The sequence below is a fragment of the Xiphophorus hellerii genome, chromosome 22, assembly GCF_003331165.1.
Source record: "Xiphophorus hellerii strain 12219 chromosome 22, Xiphophorus_hellerii-4.1, whole genome shotgun sequence".
NCBI classification, from domain to species: Eukaryota; Metazoa; Chordata; class Actinopteri; order Cyprinodontiformes; family Poeciliidae; genus Xiphophorus; species Xiphophorus hellerii.
The window spans coordinates 4,795,952-4,815,302 of record NC_045693.1 but is presented as its reverse complement, the minus strand read 5'-3'; the positions used below and the strand labels follow the sequence as shown (position 1 = coordinate 4,815,302).

Here is a 19,351-nt window from a genome sequence, read left to right as displayed (position 1 = left end):
CGTCATATTTGCATGTTTTCATCTTCCTGTGTGTGGTTTATCTGTAGCCTTTTTCATCCACAACTGTTCAACTCGTGCAGCAATTTGGGACCAAATGACTGTAATTACTGTGTTCGTATTGATTTTACAGAGCAAGAAACTCAACCAACTGTGTGGTAACCAAGAGGACAGCTGCACTTTCACTCAAAGTCAATTATTGTTCATTTTATTTCTGCCTTCTTTCACACAGAAAGCAGTTTATACATGTCCTCTACTTACTGTGTAATTCTATACACTAAATTTATAAAGAAGTAAATAGTTTTCAGTTCAACATATTTCTCTTAAACACTTTGACATGACATTTGTTGCGAATTGGCTCTACACAAATAAACTGAATTGAATTTTTCGAGATTTGATTTGTTTTAAGCTTGCTCAATTACAAAGAAATGAAAAATTTCTGAAACTAGAAATTCATAAAAGACAAAACAATATTTGAAATTGATTAGCAGAATGGTTCTGCACCCTGATCTTCCGGGTCCATGTTTTAGGTGTTTCCCTGCCAGCACACTCCTGACTGGTGATTATCAGGTTTCTGGAACACTTAATGGCATTCTGAGGAAGTAATTCAATCATTATTTTAGACAACAAAAACACATAGAACAATAAATCCTGAGCACCAAGACTGAGAACCACAGCATTGCCATGTTTCCATTACAAATGTGCTCAAAACTTTGTCAATAATTTGCTAATGTAAAAAATAAAACAACACAATTTTGTGATGTTTCCATTAGATAAGGAATGCAATTAACATCACACGAGAATAAGTTTGTTCACGTGATAAGTCATTAAAAAAACGCCACACCATCATCCTCCAACTACTTCCTGTTCTCTTCTTCTTGGTTTGCACCAATGGCAACATCCGGTTGCGCAGCTAATGAAGTGTTTGATCATCAAGCCAAACATGACTCGTTGCTGCAAAGCACAACGCTAAAACAGCCCTTGTGCTTGGTCAATATTTTAGGTTTTGTTTCTTCTTTTGGCTTCTACAGGTTTTTCTGTAGGACTCAGGCCTGCAGGCTGGCAAGGCCTCTCCATAAACTAACTTCTTCTTCTGCTGCCTTGGTGGTTTATTTTGTGCTACTGTACAAGAATGCAGAAAACAAAGATGGTGTTAGGGTTAAAGACAGCTCTGCATACTTGAAATGAGGTGTCAGTACGGTTTAGAAGGCCAACACCAGAAGCCAGCTGCATTGTGAGAGACAGCGCTTTGACAGACTGACAGGACTGCAGACTGCTTTGTACGTCAACAGTCTGAATGACTTTAACAAAGCAGCAGCAGCGATCAAGGTTAACACGAGGCACAGACAGAGCGCGGTTCGGCCTTCCTGGTGTCTAAACCACAGCTCCCCTACCCACGTTTTTCATAACCGCTCATTGTGATTTTGCTTTACGTCATCCCATGTGTGCACTGAATGATTGTTGCTCTTTCTCTGGGATATTGTGAGTACAGTAACTTGACCTTGTGCAATCAAATCTGAATCCTCAAATTTTCAACATAGAGAAGCATCTTTTGATGCATGTCCTATGAACGAACATGCAGAGTTTTTTTTAAGATCCACAATAGACTTTGATTTATAGGTAACAGGTTCCTTCACACAGATTTAGGATTAGTTTGGATACAAATTCTTTTATGTCATCATTTTAAACCTTCAATTTGAATTTAATCTCATTATTTTTGTTTGATATTCAAGTTTTTCTTATGATCTGAAACATTCATATGTGACAAAACAGAAAAAAAAACTGAACAAATCTGTTAAAAATACTTACAACTGAAAGGAAAATTAAGAAAAACCAATAAAAAATTCCATCTAACTTATCAGAGAAAACCATAAGTAGATTGGTTTTTTAAGAAATTTTTTTTTCAATTAATGTATCAGTAAAGGAATACTTTTAGTTCAGTACTACACTATTAAACATCTATCTTAATTTAATAATTGATCGAATTATTGATGCAGGAGTCAGAGATATGGTTTAAAACTAGAATCATGGTTTTCTTCTTCTATTGAATTATTAAAAACACACTCAAGGTCATATTTTACTACAAAACACAACTGTTCCTTTGGGTCCTTCATTACCACTGATAGAATTACATGCATTAGCAAAACCACTGACCACTCTCTGCTCGTTTCCTTCGGATGTGATTCCTGACACTAAATTAGCAGAGAAACTAAACAGAGGAGAATATCTTACTCTGACTGGCTGATATTTTCTATTAATTTTATTCTCAAATGGTAAAAGATAAACATTTATGGACCGGAGCTCATAGAAAGGATCCTTTCTACACTGCATTGAAAGAATAATCTTCTCATTTCATCACAAATCCTGGTTGAAAAGGGACAGGGTTGAAAAATCAAATCAAAATAAAATTCAGTACAACTACCAGGAAATATCACTTAAGAAAATTGTGTGCATGGAATTTAGTCTCAGCTCCAACGCAGCTGTTCTCTGAAGATATCAGAGGTTTGTTAGAGAATATATGTGAATAAATAACATCACGAAGACCGAGGAAGCTTAAAACTATCCTGTTTTATTTTATTGTGGGGGTTTTTTGTAAAAAAGCACTTATTTCTACTAACATCAACTATTAAGTGGCTAGTACTGTAGTTTTCGTGTGCATGTATTTATTACACCCTGTACCTTTTTAGGGAGTTAAAACAGAACTATCAACAGAACAAAATACAATCACAGTGAACCCGAGTGAAGCTACCTGCTCCGACCTTCTTCAGATTAAATTAAATTGGTGTCAAATGTTTGTGCAACAAAAATTTGTCTTTTTGCTTCTATCATTTTAAAGATACTAATACATGTTTCCAGAGGTCAAAGGTCAGCCAGCCACTCCACAGCTGCAAAATCAAACAAAACATGGTGTCACTCAATTGTGCTACATAAACATTTATTAGTATCTTAAAAATGATAGCGGCACAAACGAAAATTTCTGCTGCACAAACGTTTGAGACAAATGTCATTTGATTTGAAGTAGGTGGGGCTCAGTTAGCACGAAGAAGCAAGCCTCGCTGGGCCTTACCTTCATGACAGCCTTGGTATGTTCACCCAGGCATGGCAGGTCCTGTGTGGCCCTGACACACCGCACGGCCCAGGGAAGACTCTTCAGGACGGAGGCCGCCCTCCTGAAGGCCAAGCACCGTCCCTCAATGTCATTGAATTCGTAGTTTTCCGCCAGAACTTCAAACGCATCCTAAAGGGATGAAGGCAAGGGCAGGTTAAGGCAGGCTGGAGGATAATGCAGGAGAGAGGAGCAGCTTTTTCCTCCCTCTGTAAGATACGACATATTAACCATTGTGAAGCTTTAAAAAGAGAGGAGGCGATAAGAAAAGGAGAGAAAATGAGGTCGCGCAAAAAATATGCCAGGTGAGGATTCTCTTCACTCAACCATAAAGGAAAACCAGACAGAGATAACTGCACGCTCCATTTCACTCCTCTGTCTTTTCTCCGTCAGTGTCCCTGTCTAGGACCTTCTGCATGTTGCTTTTCTCTTGGATGACCACACACACACACACACACACACACACGCCCTCACACACACAGATACAGGAGACAGTTTCCAGTCATTTTCCACATGTTTGTAAGAGGCTCTGTGGTGATAGTACCTTCTTTTATTCCAAAGGTAGAATCTAATGTTAACATGAAACGCCCACAACCAGGAGCCAGAATGTTTTATTTTTCAGTGATTTTACCAGTCGTGGTAAAAAGTAAGTGCACCGTTTATTAAATCTATGGATTTAAAGAGCTAATTATTTTTAATCAAACCTGAAGAGTACAAAACAAAAATGAAGTCAAAATAAAAAGAAGAAAAAATGTTTTCATATCACAATGCCAAAGCTTGAACTTCTCTCTCCGAGTCCAGGGTGTCTAATTCACGCTTTCACAAAAATATAAAGTTATATCAAAGTCTTATTTGTAACACCCCTCACATGTTGATCAGTTTTTGTGATTATGTTTTATTTAACTGTACAATAATTACAATGATTTTTACTCTTTTAGTTTAATTTCCTACTTACTTCATGATTGCCCTCTTATCTTTAACACTTTGCTTCATCTCTCATTGTATAAATAGTATTTTTTTAATGGTATATTTCATGTTTTTTTATGGTCCCTGTTGTATTTTTATGACCCAACATTGTAGCGCAACAAAATCCACCACTTTCTGACCAACTCCAAACTAATACAAACTGGCAGCCATCTTGTTTCCGGTCATTTAGATTTGAAATGGGTCCTTTTACAGACACTAAAAAACATAAACTTATTACATAAAAACGGCTGGGCGGTTGTTTTAAGCACATGGGCTGTTTTTAGAAGCAGATAGATTTAAAGGTACTCAGTTTTTCAGCTGTTTTACAGTTTTCTGGAAGTTTGTTCCAGATTTCTGGTGCATAGTATCTGAATGCGGCATCTTTATGTTTGGTTCTGGTGCAAAGCAGACCAGTACCAGAAGGCCTGATAGGTCTGGAATGTTGGTACAACAACAGCAGATCTTTAATGCATTTTGTTGCTAAGCTGTTTAGTGTTTTATAAGCTAACAACAGTACTTTAAAGTCTATTCTCTGAACTACACTGAGCCAGAGGAAGGACTTCAATGGCAATGGATCTTAATTTTTCTTAATTAGTTTTCTTAATTAGTCAGCCAAATGGCCCAACCAAAGCCTACAGAAAATCTTTGGAGTATTCTAAAGAAAAAGATAAGACACTATACCCCTGAGTGCAGACGAGGTGAAGACCAAATTAGCAGCTACAGGCTAACGGCCTCCATGTCTCTAGTTGGTTAATTCAATTTTAAAACATAAGCACAAACTGAAAAAAACCTTTAAAAAAGGAGCTATGAGAAATTTCTTGGAGTTATTAATTATTCCTAATAGTCAGCAATTTCCAGGAAAAGACAGCTGCTAAATATAGAACAAAAAGAGTGTTGGAGGTGGACATAAAGTCAAGTTATTAATATCCTGCTGCCTTCATGTCCAAAAAGTAAAAGCAATAAAGGGTTTGAACAGAAAGTTATAATTTGGTCCATCTGCACACTGCAGCGATCATTTTTAACAGAAATGTGTCTGTCTCCTCTCAAATTGCTCATCTTTCAAAATCAGGTTAGTGTGTGGTTGTTCCGTCCCCCCCAACAATTTATTTTCAGGTTTTGTTGTTAGCATCACAGAACAAAACGCCCCCACCATCATTCATGTGTATTAGAAACAGAACATAATCTGCTGTTGTTCATTTAGAGTTGTTGACATTTTACTTTCCATATTAGAAAAAAAAATTCTTTACTGAAAAGTTGAACAGTTTCTGTGGTCATGTTCCATTAGTTAGGACATTATACGAACAAATTTCAACTGATACAGAATATTTTCACAAAAAACTAAAGTGCTAAACTTTTTTTAGCTACTTTTAAATAAAGTTCCTTGAGCAGTTTTTTTTTTTTTTTAGTTTCAATAGTTGGTCAGTTTTCAGTTATTCCCAGATGAAGTGTAAAAAAAAAAAAAAAGGTTAATCTGTCAGTTAAACTGGTGAAAAGTTTAAAAACATTCCAATAATTGTTTTAATTTTCTGGAGGGAACATTTGTCAGCTCCATCCAGTTTATTTTATATAAATTTGGTGTTAGCCTACCCATGTTAGCATTCTGATAAAGTGGTTAAGTTTGTGTTTATTTACCACTTGCCCCTTAAATATATTTATTAATTTTATTTTTCTACATTGGTCATAATGCTTTAATTTAAACACTGCTGTTGTAACTTGCACAACTTTCACTATTCTTGGTGTTTGTGGTAGCATTATGTTGCCGTCTATATCCATGTGTAAGTTTTAGTTAAAGCTAACGTTTCTAAACCATTAGATAAACGTGAATATGTCTTTTGTTTCAAGGTACATTTTTGGTAAATTATTTTTCTTTTCTTTTTACTCACCACTGTTTGAACATTTAGACGCTAAAACCTGGACGGTGTAGGGGAGGGGCCGGCCCAGCACTTCCTGTTTAAATGCATGTATGATGATGTCACTGATTGCGTCACTGGGTTCTACCAAGTGGAGGGGTTTCTTTTTTGTTTTGTATTATTTTCTTTAAATAAACCTTTTGAGTTGCTCTGTATTAGATGTTTTATTTTGTAGATCATTTAATTAAGTAGATGAGTTTGTAAATTAGATTAATAATCTCATTTCTGATTCTTTGTTTAGATTTTGTTGTTTGGTTTGACCTGTTCTGTCATGGTATGGTCTAATGTAGAGCAGGTGTGTTGCTGGATTGGTTTAAAAAATAAAAAACCCAGTAAAATTTAGGATAGATGAAAGAAAACAAAATTATTAAACAATAAAATCCTCCAGAAGAACCTGGAGCTGGTTGCTGATGCTTTCTTGGACAACACTACATCACAGTGAAAGAAAATTAAGTTAATTCAATCATTATTTCAAATTGTGAATAAGTTTATTCATAAAACTGTATTTCCAGTTGTGTGTATGCATCTGGTGTCAAATTAAAATAATTGTAACTTTGTAAAATTATGTTTAAGAAACCTTTTTAACATTTTGATTTGATTAAAAACAGACTTTTAAAAACACAAATCAACTCTATTTGTAAAAACGTTTTTTTAAAAAAATCAAAGAACAGGTTTTCATGTTTTCATCACATATTTTTGTTGATTCTGCATCAACAATTCATTTTAAATCACTTTTTTACCTTGTGCAATGCATTTTAGTTTAAAACTACAAAAACAAGCAAATAAAGTAGTCTTATTTTATTGTTGTTGTTTTTTTTATTTTGCAGGAAAGGAATGTCATTCATCGTAGAGCCAAAACTTTAAAAGGATTTTCCACAAAAGGAAGGCGTGCAGTTTTCAAATTGCAGATTTGTTCTCAGTTATAGGATCAGTTTCTTTTAAAACACTTGCTATAGTTTAATAAATTAAATAACAGCTGATTTGAGCACAGAATGTGGTTCTACTTGTTAAAAAGCCGGGTTATAAAGTGTTGTACTGTGACATCAGTAATAATAATTAGACGAATTTGAATAATTCTTGAACTGCAGTTAAAAGCTGCACAAAATCATTCCATTCACTTTCACTGAAATATTAGATGTTTTGTATTAACAATGTATTTGTAGCAGGAGTCAGTATCAAGTCTTATGAGATTGGGTATTTATTCCTCCATTCTGGACACTGAGGTTAACAAAAGGAAAGCCAACTTATAAAATCTATGATTAGGGAATATTTATAAGACTCGCAGTGCAAGGGGGAAAAAACCCACCAATCTATAAATTATTCCACTACGCCTGATTAAAAAATAGTGGCTGCTGCTATATGAGGACTAAAGTTGAAGAGAGTGAAATTCAGGCCATGAACTCGGCAGAGTTGGACTTTAGCACATTTACGTCTGATTTTCCTCTCCTCCAGCCGAGCTGAAATGTGAGGTCACTGCACCGCCCGTGGTCCGGCGCAGACCTGCAGCCTTCAGCCCGGCTCACCCCTGAGAGGCGCTGACCCGTTTACTGCTGCACATGGGGAGAAAACGACCCTTTACATCACACACACACACACACACAAACAGCTGGACTCTCCTCTCAGCGTGCAACAAATAGAAAATTCAAGCTTGTTACTCAATAGGTTTTACGGCTGACTGGTGCTGTGGAAGGCTGTGTTGTAAGCACATCGCATCCCAAACAACAAGTACAACACAGTAATTGGGTCACTTTCAAATGGAAAAGATGATCCAGGGCGCTAGTATGCTAATTTCTCGCTTTTTTATTATAGATTAAATATTTTCAGTGTAATGTTTTCCAACTTAACAACATAACCTGATGTTATATAGGAGATGTTTCCAGCTGAGCCGACAACACTCTGCATCTGTTGCACTCACATTTTCTCTACTCCAGATGCCACATGCACACATGGACTGAGTGGATTAGCAAAGATTTTCCAAAAGTACTGCAGCCTATATCTTCATTAGAAGCCATAATCATAATGCAGCCACGGTAAACAAAATAATAAACCTTTTCAAACTTTTTAAATTGGTGCTGCAGGGTGGCAGATTCTGTAAATTTTTTTGAAACTTTTTTGACTATGTGAAGAAATATGCATGTTAGATATAAACACATCAACCTGCTGAGACACTTTCAGAAAAAAAAATAAAGTTTGGGAAGTTTGGCATTTTTTCCACCATAAAAAATAATGACATTCAATGTCACTGCGTTTCTGGATAAACATCACTGGAGATTTTTAAATAAAACTCTCAAAATCAACAGATTAATCTCTACTGATTTTAAACATTAGTTACAACATGAACGGGAACAAAAACTTCAGAACAGCTTCAGTGAAGCCTTTGGTGCTTTATCTTCCAAGTGGTTCAACTTTTTAATAATATTTTTTACTTATTTAGTTGTTTTTGAATATGTAACAATCTGCACAGTATTGTACAGAGAAAGGGAACATAAAATTACACATACAAACATTTACGCACATTTAGATATCTCAAGATTTTCAAGGTGTTAGCTGAAGTATAAATTACGATGTCCCAACCCTAATCTAATCTATAAAATTCTTCAATCTGCCCCAAAATCTCCCACTTTCATAACCAAAAGAGGACTTTTTACAGGATTTAAACTACGGTGTTCCGCAAGGCTCCGTTTTTGGTCCCGTACATTTTTAGTTTTCACATAAAACTGTTTTTGCTCAAAGTTTGCATTAAGACCTTAAATTGATGTAATTTATAAAATAACTGATCTTAAGCTCTTAAACCAGAAAAGTTAAAGATCTTTTCTCAAAATCTGAGTTTAGGTGGAAAAACCAACACTAATCAAACAAGTAATCAGCCTGTCCACATGACCCCATTAGTTAACAGGGACTATAGTTTATATTGTTTTGTTTGTGATTTCCAGTGTTTCACACAAAAGGTTTAGGAAGAAAACAAATAACAGAGCCATGCTTTCAACAAGCTGCGTGAGCCATTCTCTGTTTTAACTCTTGTCAAGACAATTTTCCAAAGAGCTCTTGATTTAAAACTTTCTTTTATATCACTGACAAAAATTAATTGGAGTAATTAAGCCTTGGTGACCCTTAAGCTTTTTGAAATTAATGGAGCAGAGAAAACAACTCAACATTTCCATGTAATTGCTTAACCTGTAGAAAAATGGAACTTCACACACGCATTCGATCTTTGCGGTTTTGTCAGCTGTCATGCTGTTGCAGCAGTTATGTGGTGTTCGTGCTCCAGGCTACACCCTGCATATGCATTTATCTGATTAATGAGGAGACAAGGTAGGCAGGGAGGCTTGGTGTGTGGGGACATTGATATAGTGCAGCCATTTACCCCCCACCACCAACTTCTAACGGACATGCCTTCAAGAACGTTTTTGTTTTTTCTCAGCTCTTTGCTTCAATACATGAGGGGAAAAAATAACAGAGAACAGATGGATTTGATTCTGGACCTTATGTACTCCTGTTGTTGTTGATGTTTTACAGCAAGAATAATTATGCCAGCTCATTTTACATTCTTCTTCCAGCTCACTTAAACATGTTTCTAACCTAAATGAGTCTTATAAAATCTGATAATCAGTATTTAAATGGCCACCAGGAGGAACCCCTTTTTAAGCCACCTTGGCCTTTTTACGCGTCACCTGCTCCAGTGGACCATGTCTTGTGATGATGTGTGCTTAATTAGCTGGAGCCATAAAGTGACAGCTGCAATATTGATTAAACTAGGACAGAGCTCAAACTGCCTCCTGCATTTCACACAGCCCCTTCCAAGCAAAAATCTATAAAAGCTCTGCAAGCCTTGGTGTGTTTTGTAAAATTCTACACAGAATGAGGGACCCAAGTTGACCCACCTTGGCAATGGTTATATATATATATATATATATATATATATATATATATATATATATATATATATATATATATGTTTCGTTGTTGGAGAAATCATGAAGTGTCATGTTGTGTTTTACTAGAAGTGCAGATAAAGCCACGAGTTATGAATCTTCAAATGTAACCCACTATGCTTCTAAACACTACAAAATATGTTTGTTACATTTTTTGCATAAAATCAGCCTAAGGTAGTGAGATTTTAGTCTGCTCAGTTCTGCCAATTTTGAGTTTATTTCCGATTGAGCTTTTTAAGGGCCTCTTATCACTTTAAATCCAATTTAAATCCACCTGGCACACCCAAATAAACTTCTACTCATGCAATCATACAACCATACACCTTTGAAAAGCAGAAGTGGAACCTCCTGCACAACTAACAAGAATCTGGATGTTTAAGCCAACAACAAAACACTTGTCTTTTCCAGCGGCCATTGTACCATCAGTGGTAAGACCAGCTGACCAAACATGCTGGAAGTCCAATGGGGTTGCCAGGTAACAGGCAGTGCCTGCAGATTTGTGACGTGATGTTTTCCAGACACCAAAAAACATTAACTTCTTGCCAAAAAAAAACAGTTGAGTGTTTTTTTAAATGCTTATTCTGTTTTTTTAGAAGCAGTAGAAACCCAAATGGAAACACAAAAACAAACAAAATATGGCTTTTAGACAATACATCCCCTTTAAATCTTAAGCATTTAGCAAATCCATTACTGAATGAAACAAAAAAATGAAAAGAAAAAAAAGATTTGGAGAGGTCTAGTCAAATACAAGACTTAAGTTCAATTAAGATTCAACCTTAAACGGGCAGTTCTTGCTGAAAAACCCTTCAATGCTGAAAATAAAACAATTTTGTGAAAAACAAATCTTCCACAGCAATATAAAAGAAAACACTTGACAGTCATTATTGCCAATTACCAGTTAATCAGTTGAAAACACGAGTATGAGATTTGGGGGCAATTGTTTTTTCATACAGAACCAGGTTGATTTGGATCACAGAACTGCATAAGGGTGTGTGTATATATGTGGGGGGGGTGAATGTGGGGGGGTGTGCGTGTGTGTGTGTGTGTGTGGGGTGTGTTGCCATTTGAGAAAAGTTTTGCCCATGCGGCACATCAATCAGTCAGGAAACAAACATCAGTTTCTGTGTTTCCTTACGTCCGGCATGTGGTGAAGTGATGACAGCAGTCGACTTGAGGGTGAGCAGGAAAAAAATAGGTTGGGGGATTGACTTGTGGAGGTGTGTGTGTGTGTGGTGTGTGTGTGTATGTGTGTTTGTAGACACAGTGTGGAGAGAGGCAGAACAATGAGACGAAGAATTTTGTAGGAAGATGCTATTGGAAACAACAAAAGGGAAAAGAGAAGTAAAATGGGTGTAAAGGAGAGGCAGGAGGGGAGGAAGAGGAAGCAGGGATGAATAAATCAATAGTGCATGGCTGTGGAGTGGAGGGCCGGCCGCTCGCTGCCAGTGTGTGATTGACGCCTCGGCTGGTAGGGGGTGTTGCTGGGATGATGCTTGTCCTCTCTCTCCTGGTGTTCCTGACACCTCTCTGCACCTCCTACTTCCTGCTCTTACACCAACAAACCCTGCTCCACCAGATGCGCCTCTCAGCCCCTGAAGACATAAATTGTTGCTGAGTTTTTTTCTCTAGTGGTTCCTATATCTTTTTAATGAATTAATCTATACACAAAGACATTAAAATATTTTTCTTTGTATCAAGAAAATGTATTTTTCCATCTTAAATCTTTCTAGTTTCACGGATAAAAATAGTTAAAATTGATTTTATTCTTTGTTTAAACATGAATTTTCTTTCTGTGCTTCAACAGCTTGGACTTTTTGAGTTGAGTGATTTATAATTAAAGGGCTTTTTTCATTTTAGGACCAGAAGTGGCTTTTACAATAAACCAGCTATTAGGCTAAGAGGTGTTGCTACATCCAGAGCAGAACATGGACAAAAGCAGAGTTGATTCAACACATAATTGGGAGAGGGACTAATAGTCTCAATTTGAGACAACTAGGTGCAGAAATAGGAGGGAAAAGTAAAGTTTGAGAAGTGTAAAGTGTAAAAGGAAATCAGTCAGAGAGGAAATTGACTAGGCTGCCCAGAGAGACATCCGATTGTAACTTCCTTCTCTTCTTTCGGGTCAGTTTCCCAAAAGTCGGCGTTTAGTCTGAGTTCATGAAAAGAGCAAAGCTTGTGACACAGAACACAAATTCAGTCCACACAGTTTCGCGTTTCACCACGAGATTGCATTTAGTGATAACATTCACATTCACAGTTCACCCACTGACTCACTGCCTATTTGTGGAGCTGCCATTCATAACCGTGACTCACAACTGCTGGGAAAGTGTTGAATAATGTCATGCAAAAATATCGCGGGTCAAATTAGGAACAGAGCAACGAGACATGAAAAAAATTATTTTAAGACTGTAAAAAACACTAGATTCTTAATAACTTAATCATTTATTCATTATATAAAATTTAATATGTCCATTTAACTCAGTACACATCGAGTAGTTATGCTACTTTACTTTAGTTACATTTCATATATTTTATGTTAAAATAATATCTTCCTTTTAATAAATGGTCTGTACAGTGGACCTACACCATATTTTCAGATTTTTCTTTGGAAAGTAACTCAAAATTAGTCATGGAAAATGTGCAGATTGGTGGATTTTTCTTCAGTATTTGAAGGAAACTGCAACTTGTGACGCTGAAATGTATAGAGGAACATGTTTAGCATATTTTCCTTTATCAGAGGAAAATAAGCTAAATATCAAGTTGAGCCACTTTTCAGATTTTGATTTGCAACAGATTTTGAAAACTATGTGTCATTTTCCTTCCTTGCCACGATTGTGCACTATTTTTTGTTTATCTATCATAAAGTCCTCATTAAATCCAACTTAGGTGTGTGAAATGTGACATAGTGTAAGCCACAAGTGTCAAACTCGAGGCCTGGGGGCCAAATCTGGCCCATCGTAGCTTTTTTTTGTGGCCCTTTAGACTCCAAATTACATGAAAAAGTCCCTCCAGTTTTTCAGAAATCTGCCAAAATCACTTCAAATCAAATATTTTCTGATTTTTACTGCAAATTTTTCTCAAAATCTCCAAAAACTTAAGTGACTGCTGCCTCAGCCATAAGTCTGTGATTCTGATTGCGAAAAAGCTGCAAAAACTATCACAAGATCCTGGATGGAGTGATCAGTGTGAAAAGATGTTCAATATTTAATTTTAAAAACACCTATTGAATGCTATTAAACAGCTATTTGTTAATATTTTAACAGTTTAATGTGTTTTATTAGCAAATTTTGGCACAACCGGCTCTCTAAGGACATTTTTGATATGGCCCAAAATGAAAACATGTTTAACACCATTGGTTTAAGGGATAGAGTAAAGCAACTACTGTAAGTGTAGTGAGTATTTCAACAAATATGCAGGAAACTAAATGCAACTATGGCAGGGAAGGCACATTTAGTAGAGATATTGTGTAACCAAGCAGGCAGTGAAGCAGATTCAGGATCATCAATATGGATCAATTGGTTTCTCCTCATTAGCACTATCACACTATCCTATCACAGTTCTCCTGGGTGGTTGGCTAGCAATAATTTCTAAGCAGTGACTTGGTTTACAGTCAAAGAGCAATGCAACACATTTTTTTCCCTACTCCTGTCTGACTTGGCTAGTCAAAGTAATTGCTTTTTTCTGCCCCGGTGAAGTGTTTTACCTGTAGTTTTCTCAGGTCCACAGATAGAACAACCTTCCTAATCAGAAACTCTCCTTCCATGTGGCTTTATGCAGAGATAATGAGTTAATCATGGGGATAGGAAAACGGAGGGGAATTGCTAATTACGGAGTTAATGCCGTGGAAAGAAACCGTGGATCAGAAATTGAACAGCAGCCTCCCGCAGGTGAGAACGTGTTGATGGTGTGCACATCTGCACCTGCCCGTCCATGTGGACAAACACGTGTGAGAGTTTTAATACACACATGCAAAAACACGTGGGCAAGCAGCGTGGCACGTGTGCCAAGAATATGAACATTTAGCCTCTCTGGGAAGTAAAGACTCATTATGAAGCAGATGCCTCACAGGCCCTCATAAGCAGCTCTTAATAGGTCTTACAAAAACTCATCAAGGGGTCTCCTTGCTCCCACACAAGCGCAAACTTGCAGTTGGCAGTTGGTTCACCTTATTACACACAGAAGATTCTCATCTTCACAATCGGAGGCAAAAATAAATCGGGGGAGATTGCTTGAAAGATGCAACAAAATGCAAAATAAGAACAACGAAGCAGAAAGCTGGATTCCTACAAGGAGGAGTTCACTGCAAGTACAGCTCCGAAAATTAGAATATTGAGATGAAGTTTAATATTTTTGTCATTTGTTTCAGAAACTCATATATTATGTAGATTCATGAGATAAATCTGCATAATATATAAAAATATTTCAGGTCTTTATTTCTTGGAATTTTAATGATGATGGCTTACAGATGAAACTGACTCGCAAGTAATCCAGCAGACATTCATTAAGGGTAAGCCACAACATATCTGGCTTTTCCAAGTGTGAATATCAATGGAAAGTTGAGTGGAAGAAAAACGTGTTATAGAACAAGAGTAACCAAGGTCTTTATGAATACTGAACAGCACTTTGGTGCAGTTAATAGCCGTTTTTAAAGTGCTTTATAAATGACTTAAGACCATACAAGCCTTTGATGGAGACAATATTTCCTGGAGTGTGTTCTACCACATGGAGCACAACAACCAGGTTCAGGTGTTGACTTAGCGTCAGAAACACCCAGATCTTACTGCAGTGAGTATCTGAAGAAGTAGCCCAGAGATCTGCGACTTTTACAATCCAAAGAGACACTTTCACTTTCGTCCAACAAAACAAGACACATTTAGAGCTACAAATGTTGCATAACATTTTTAAAAACTTAAAATTTTAGATAAATATCAACAATAGGAAATGTGATACAGTTTTTTTAAAACATGATTTCCCTTCTGTTTTAAGGTTTTATAATCAAGATATTTATATTATTATTACTTTTTTTTTATTTTTGCAAAAAGAGGATGGATTCATTTTTTTGTGGAAAAACTACATAATTTCTAACCTAATGACCAGAAAAAAATATAAGATCTAAAGAATATTACTGGTACTTTTCGTGTCATTCTGTTGTGTTAATTAAGAGCAATTATTCCATGAAGACGCTGAAAAACCAGTAAGACCTGCATTTGTAATTATATCTCTATTTTTTAAAATTGTTGACTCTTTATTATTTTTAGCCAAAATTATTAAAATAGTCCTTCCCTCAGAGCGTCAGGCATGTTTTAACACCAAACAAAGGACCAGTAATCTACTAAACTAGTAGTCATAATGTTGTGCCAGACAAGTATCAAGTTTTTGCATTATTTGTTTGAAAATACATTTTAATTTTGTATTTAATCTAAGTGGAAAGAAACGCGATTAAATGATCAGCATACGAGTCAATTATTCCTCACCAGAGAAATACATTGACCACATGCTGACACCAGCTTGTTTCTTTTTTCCTCTACTAACGTTTCGCTCACCACCTGCAGCTGCTGTTAATTATCATCATAAATGAAACATTCTTTTCCTTTCCCGCTCACCAAATCTTAAAGCTACAGTACGCAACTTTGATTTTTAAAACTATGCTTTTTTTTTAGATATTTGTTAAAATTATCACTATGTTGTGAATATGTAATATTGGACAGATAATCTGTGAAAAGATCAATCTCCTCCATTTCCTCCCTGAGCTGTCGATCCGTCGTTTGCCCTCCAACATATCACTTCCTGTTCTCCTTTTAGTGAAGTGTTAGTGTCCGACATGAGCCGCTCCCGACCAAAAACAACCAATTAGATCCAGGAGGAGGGGCTTAGCGCTGTCAATCAAAGCCATGAATGCGCTGCTAAATGTGCTAAATGGTGGAGACACAACTTACTGTTGCAGGAAAACTGTTTTTCCATAATAGCATTCATGACCGGTTGAGAGCCAGAGGTGTCAAAAGTATTCACATTCTCTACTTGAGTAGAAGTACAGATACTTGAAAAAAATATTCTAGTGAAGGTACAAGTACATGTTGGACTGTAAATGACTTTCGATAAAGTCTAAACTACATAAAACGTTCTAGTCATACAAAATATATTATTTTTTTCTTTTGCACTGTATTGGCATAGAAATTTTACAAAATACTTATAATTTTGATTGCACAAGTCACAGAGAATTCGTCCCTAGTCATTCCTTGAGCAAACAAATGCAGGGATATTTTAAAATAAGGCAACAGATGGGGAATGTTTGCGTCTCTGAATGTTTTCCTCTGTTGTTTGCAATGTTAGTCAGGTTAAAGTCTCCATTGATTCGTTTTTCTCGTGCCACAGTGTGTTCTCCTTCTGCTTTGCTTTGGCCGCATCCAAATGAATGGTGAATTACCGACACTATAACACAGCTTTTCTGCGAGCGGTGGATTTTTTTCTATCATTATTTTTTTCAGTCCTATGTGAAAATATAAGGAGTAGAAGAAAGTACTCCTTACAAGTACAAATATTTCTGTTAAAATGTAGGAAGTAAAACTAAAATGTCCTCAGAAAGATAAATGCTCAAGCACTGCAAACACAAAAAAAAAATCTTACCAAATATTTTTGGTCTAGTTTCTACAGCAAATATCTTAGTAAACTTGAAATACAGCAAAACTGTAAGTAATTTTTTCAGCTTTTTTAAAATAAATAATTCCTTAATATTGATGAAAAAGTACTAGTTCCATTGGCATATAAATTAACTTATAACACAGGAAAAATGTCTGTTTGTAAGTGAAATAATCTGCCAATGGAATTAGAACTGGGTTGCTAGGCAACGGCTCAGGGCTTGGCCGGTGTTGCTAGGTAACGACTGCGAAATAAGTAAAATAATCTGCCAGTGGAACTAGTAATTTTTCATCAATATTAAGAAATTATTTATTTAAAGCAAGCCTTAAAAGTTAGTTTTGTCTGATTTCAAGTATATTAAGAAACTAGACAAAAAAAATACTTGGTAAGATTTTGTATTTCTGAAAAGTTGATTTTTCAGATATATGAACAGTAGCGGAGTACTTTTACTGTTTTACTCTACAAATCAGCAGAGAACAATGAGGGGGGATGAGCAGCGCCACACAGAGTTTGACTGACAGCCCTAAAACCCTCCTCCTGGCTCTGATTGGTTGTTTCCAGTTAGCACTGGGACGAAGGCAAATAAGTTTGATTTTTTTCACAAATTATCCATCTCATACCACAAGAAAGTCACATACTGCAGCTTTAACTTAATAAAGCTGAGTAACTCCTTCTTCTGCTGCTGATTCTCTCCTTCCTGTCATCCTAAACCCACAGATGGCAGAGAGAAAGACCCATCGCTTCCACTGACAAGACAGGAGATTGATACGGCGGCGGAGCTGCAGGGCGTGTCCATGTCTGCCCCCCTGTGGCAGGGATCACCGGCATGTCAGCTGCTCTGCCTCGGTACGTCGTGGCTGCAGATGCTGCTCATTCGTTAATGTATTTTTGTGTCAGAGTGCCAGTGAGTGAGGCAAGCCAGCTATCCAATTAGACCAGAACAGATTAGGGGAGCGTTTTACATGGCAAAGCAGGGCAGCCACTAAGTGTTTCTTACTGTGAAAATCCTGTTGTTGTTTTCTGTGGTTGTCCGTCTCTGGCAGGCGTATTGTGAAACCGTGTTCACGGGAGCGGCCTTAGGAGCTTCTGGCAGGATGTCCTGTTCACAAAAAAAATTGTAAAAAATAAATAAATAAATAACCAGAGAGTCCCAAACTCATTCACGCTCAAATTCATGGTCATATTTTCCTCAGAGTCCAAACCATCGATGGTCTGAATGTGTAAAAGTGTGTAAGGTCACTTCCTGATGAGCCCACAGCCAAGAGTTCAAATTCAATTACATCTAAATGCAGCCATTTGCCTTGGAGAAGTTATTTTTATGACTATGTGTCTCCGGGGCAACAGGCTAATGACACTCATCTCACAGTCTGGTGGCATCCAAATCCATTACACTACCTGACCCGTGGCATTACAAATCTGCTTGTCATCATCCAATTTTCTTCCTGTAAATTGCCTTTTCATTCCACGAATAAAACGCTCCACGTTTGTAAAATAAGCTGCAAACGGATTACCAAAGTAATTTTTAATATTCGTGGAGACAATTACACATCATAAAATGTAACAAGGCGTGCTTTGACAATCATCCGTATATGTGGGTGGAGAGAATGCATGCGAAAAATATTCATGGCTTCTTTTTATTGGAATTATATGTGGCAGACAAATGCAAAGCAGGGCAAATGTGAAAGGACAAAAGTCAAAAAAAGTGCAGCATACAAAATATATGACCTCTTTTACCCTGAAATATAATCCATCAAACTGCTTTCAAAAGTCATCTAATTAGCAATATAATGTGTGGTTTGGGTTATAAAATAATATCACAACCTTCAGAGCCCCTTTTCAAACCTACCAGGCTGGGGACGTTAGGAGCCAGGAGGCCCGAGGTAACTCTGGAGGAGCTGCAGAAATTTGTATTTGATTGTTTGTTGATTATTTCTCTTTTTATTTGCTTAGACTTTGCATTTTAGTTTGTTCATGTATTAATCTGTCTTGTCCACTTTGTGCTCCTGCTTTATGGGAGAAACAAAGTCTTAATAGAAACAGATTTTTTATCTTGTGCAGCTATGCATATGATTTTTTTTTTTTTTACTTTAAATTCACTAGCAAAAAGCTTCCCTCATATTAATGACAGCTGTGCATTTTACTCTAGAAACTTTTTCTTCAGTTTAACAATTTAAAACATATTGATATTTACAAACCTAATGCAACAACCAAATTCACCATTTCACCTCAGATACTGTTTTTCTGCCATTTAAAAGAACCGTAAAGAAGCCCTTTAGCAGTTAGCTGTGCTAACCAGCTAGCGCTTTGTCACATGATCAGATTAGAGTAATTTGAGTGGCTGCAATCTGTTCATCTCGCTCTAGTGCTGATTGTTTTGACTTCATCACCAGAAGGCCACATTTGCAGTCAAATTTCTGCAGGGGAAATTTTTGTTAGTTAAAGTAAAATCATATGCATAACTGCAAAGGATTAAAAAAAAAATCAGTGTTATAAACTCACTGTCTAACAAAAGTTTGTTTCTACTGAGACAAAATTTATTTTCCATACATCGCAAATATCACCAAACACGACAGCATTGACAGGACAATCAGGGTTTTATGGAGGAGGTTTGAGACCAAAATAAATGTTTTGACCTACATACGAAATTCATTTTCCTATCTGTGAAGCACGGTGGAGGCAATATGATTCTGTGGGGATGCTTTTATTCAGTGTGATTCTGGAAGATAAAGAGGCTGAAAAACATAAAAGTAAATGCTTTTGTTCTGTTGGAAAGACAATCCTGATACAGGAATTAATTCAGAGAG

At 36.6% G+C, this 19,351-nt stretch overlaps 1 protein-coding gene across 1 annotated transcript in view; it reads right to left on the bottom strand.

The window, feature by feature from the left end:
• The window catches only part of dntt (deoxynucleotidyltransferase, terminal), a 93,052-nt gene that overhangs the window by 59,415 nt on the left and 14,286 nt on the right, over window positions 1–19,351 (bottom strand). Inside the window, exons 3-4 of the mRNA XM_032552410.1 lie at window positions 17,545–17,646; window positions 3,065–3,235 (exon numbers count right to left, since the gene is read on the bottom strand). Coding sequence (XP_032408301.1) covers window positions 3,065–3,235; window positions 17,545–17,646 — 273 coding nt within the window. The remainder of the gene's footprint in view (window positions 1–3,064; window positions 3,236–17,544; window positions 17,647–19,351) is intronic.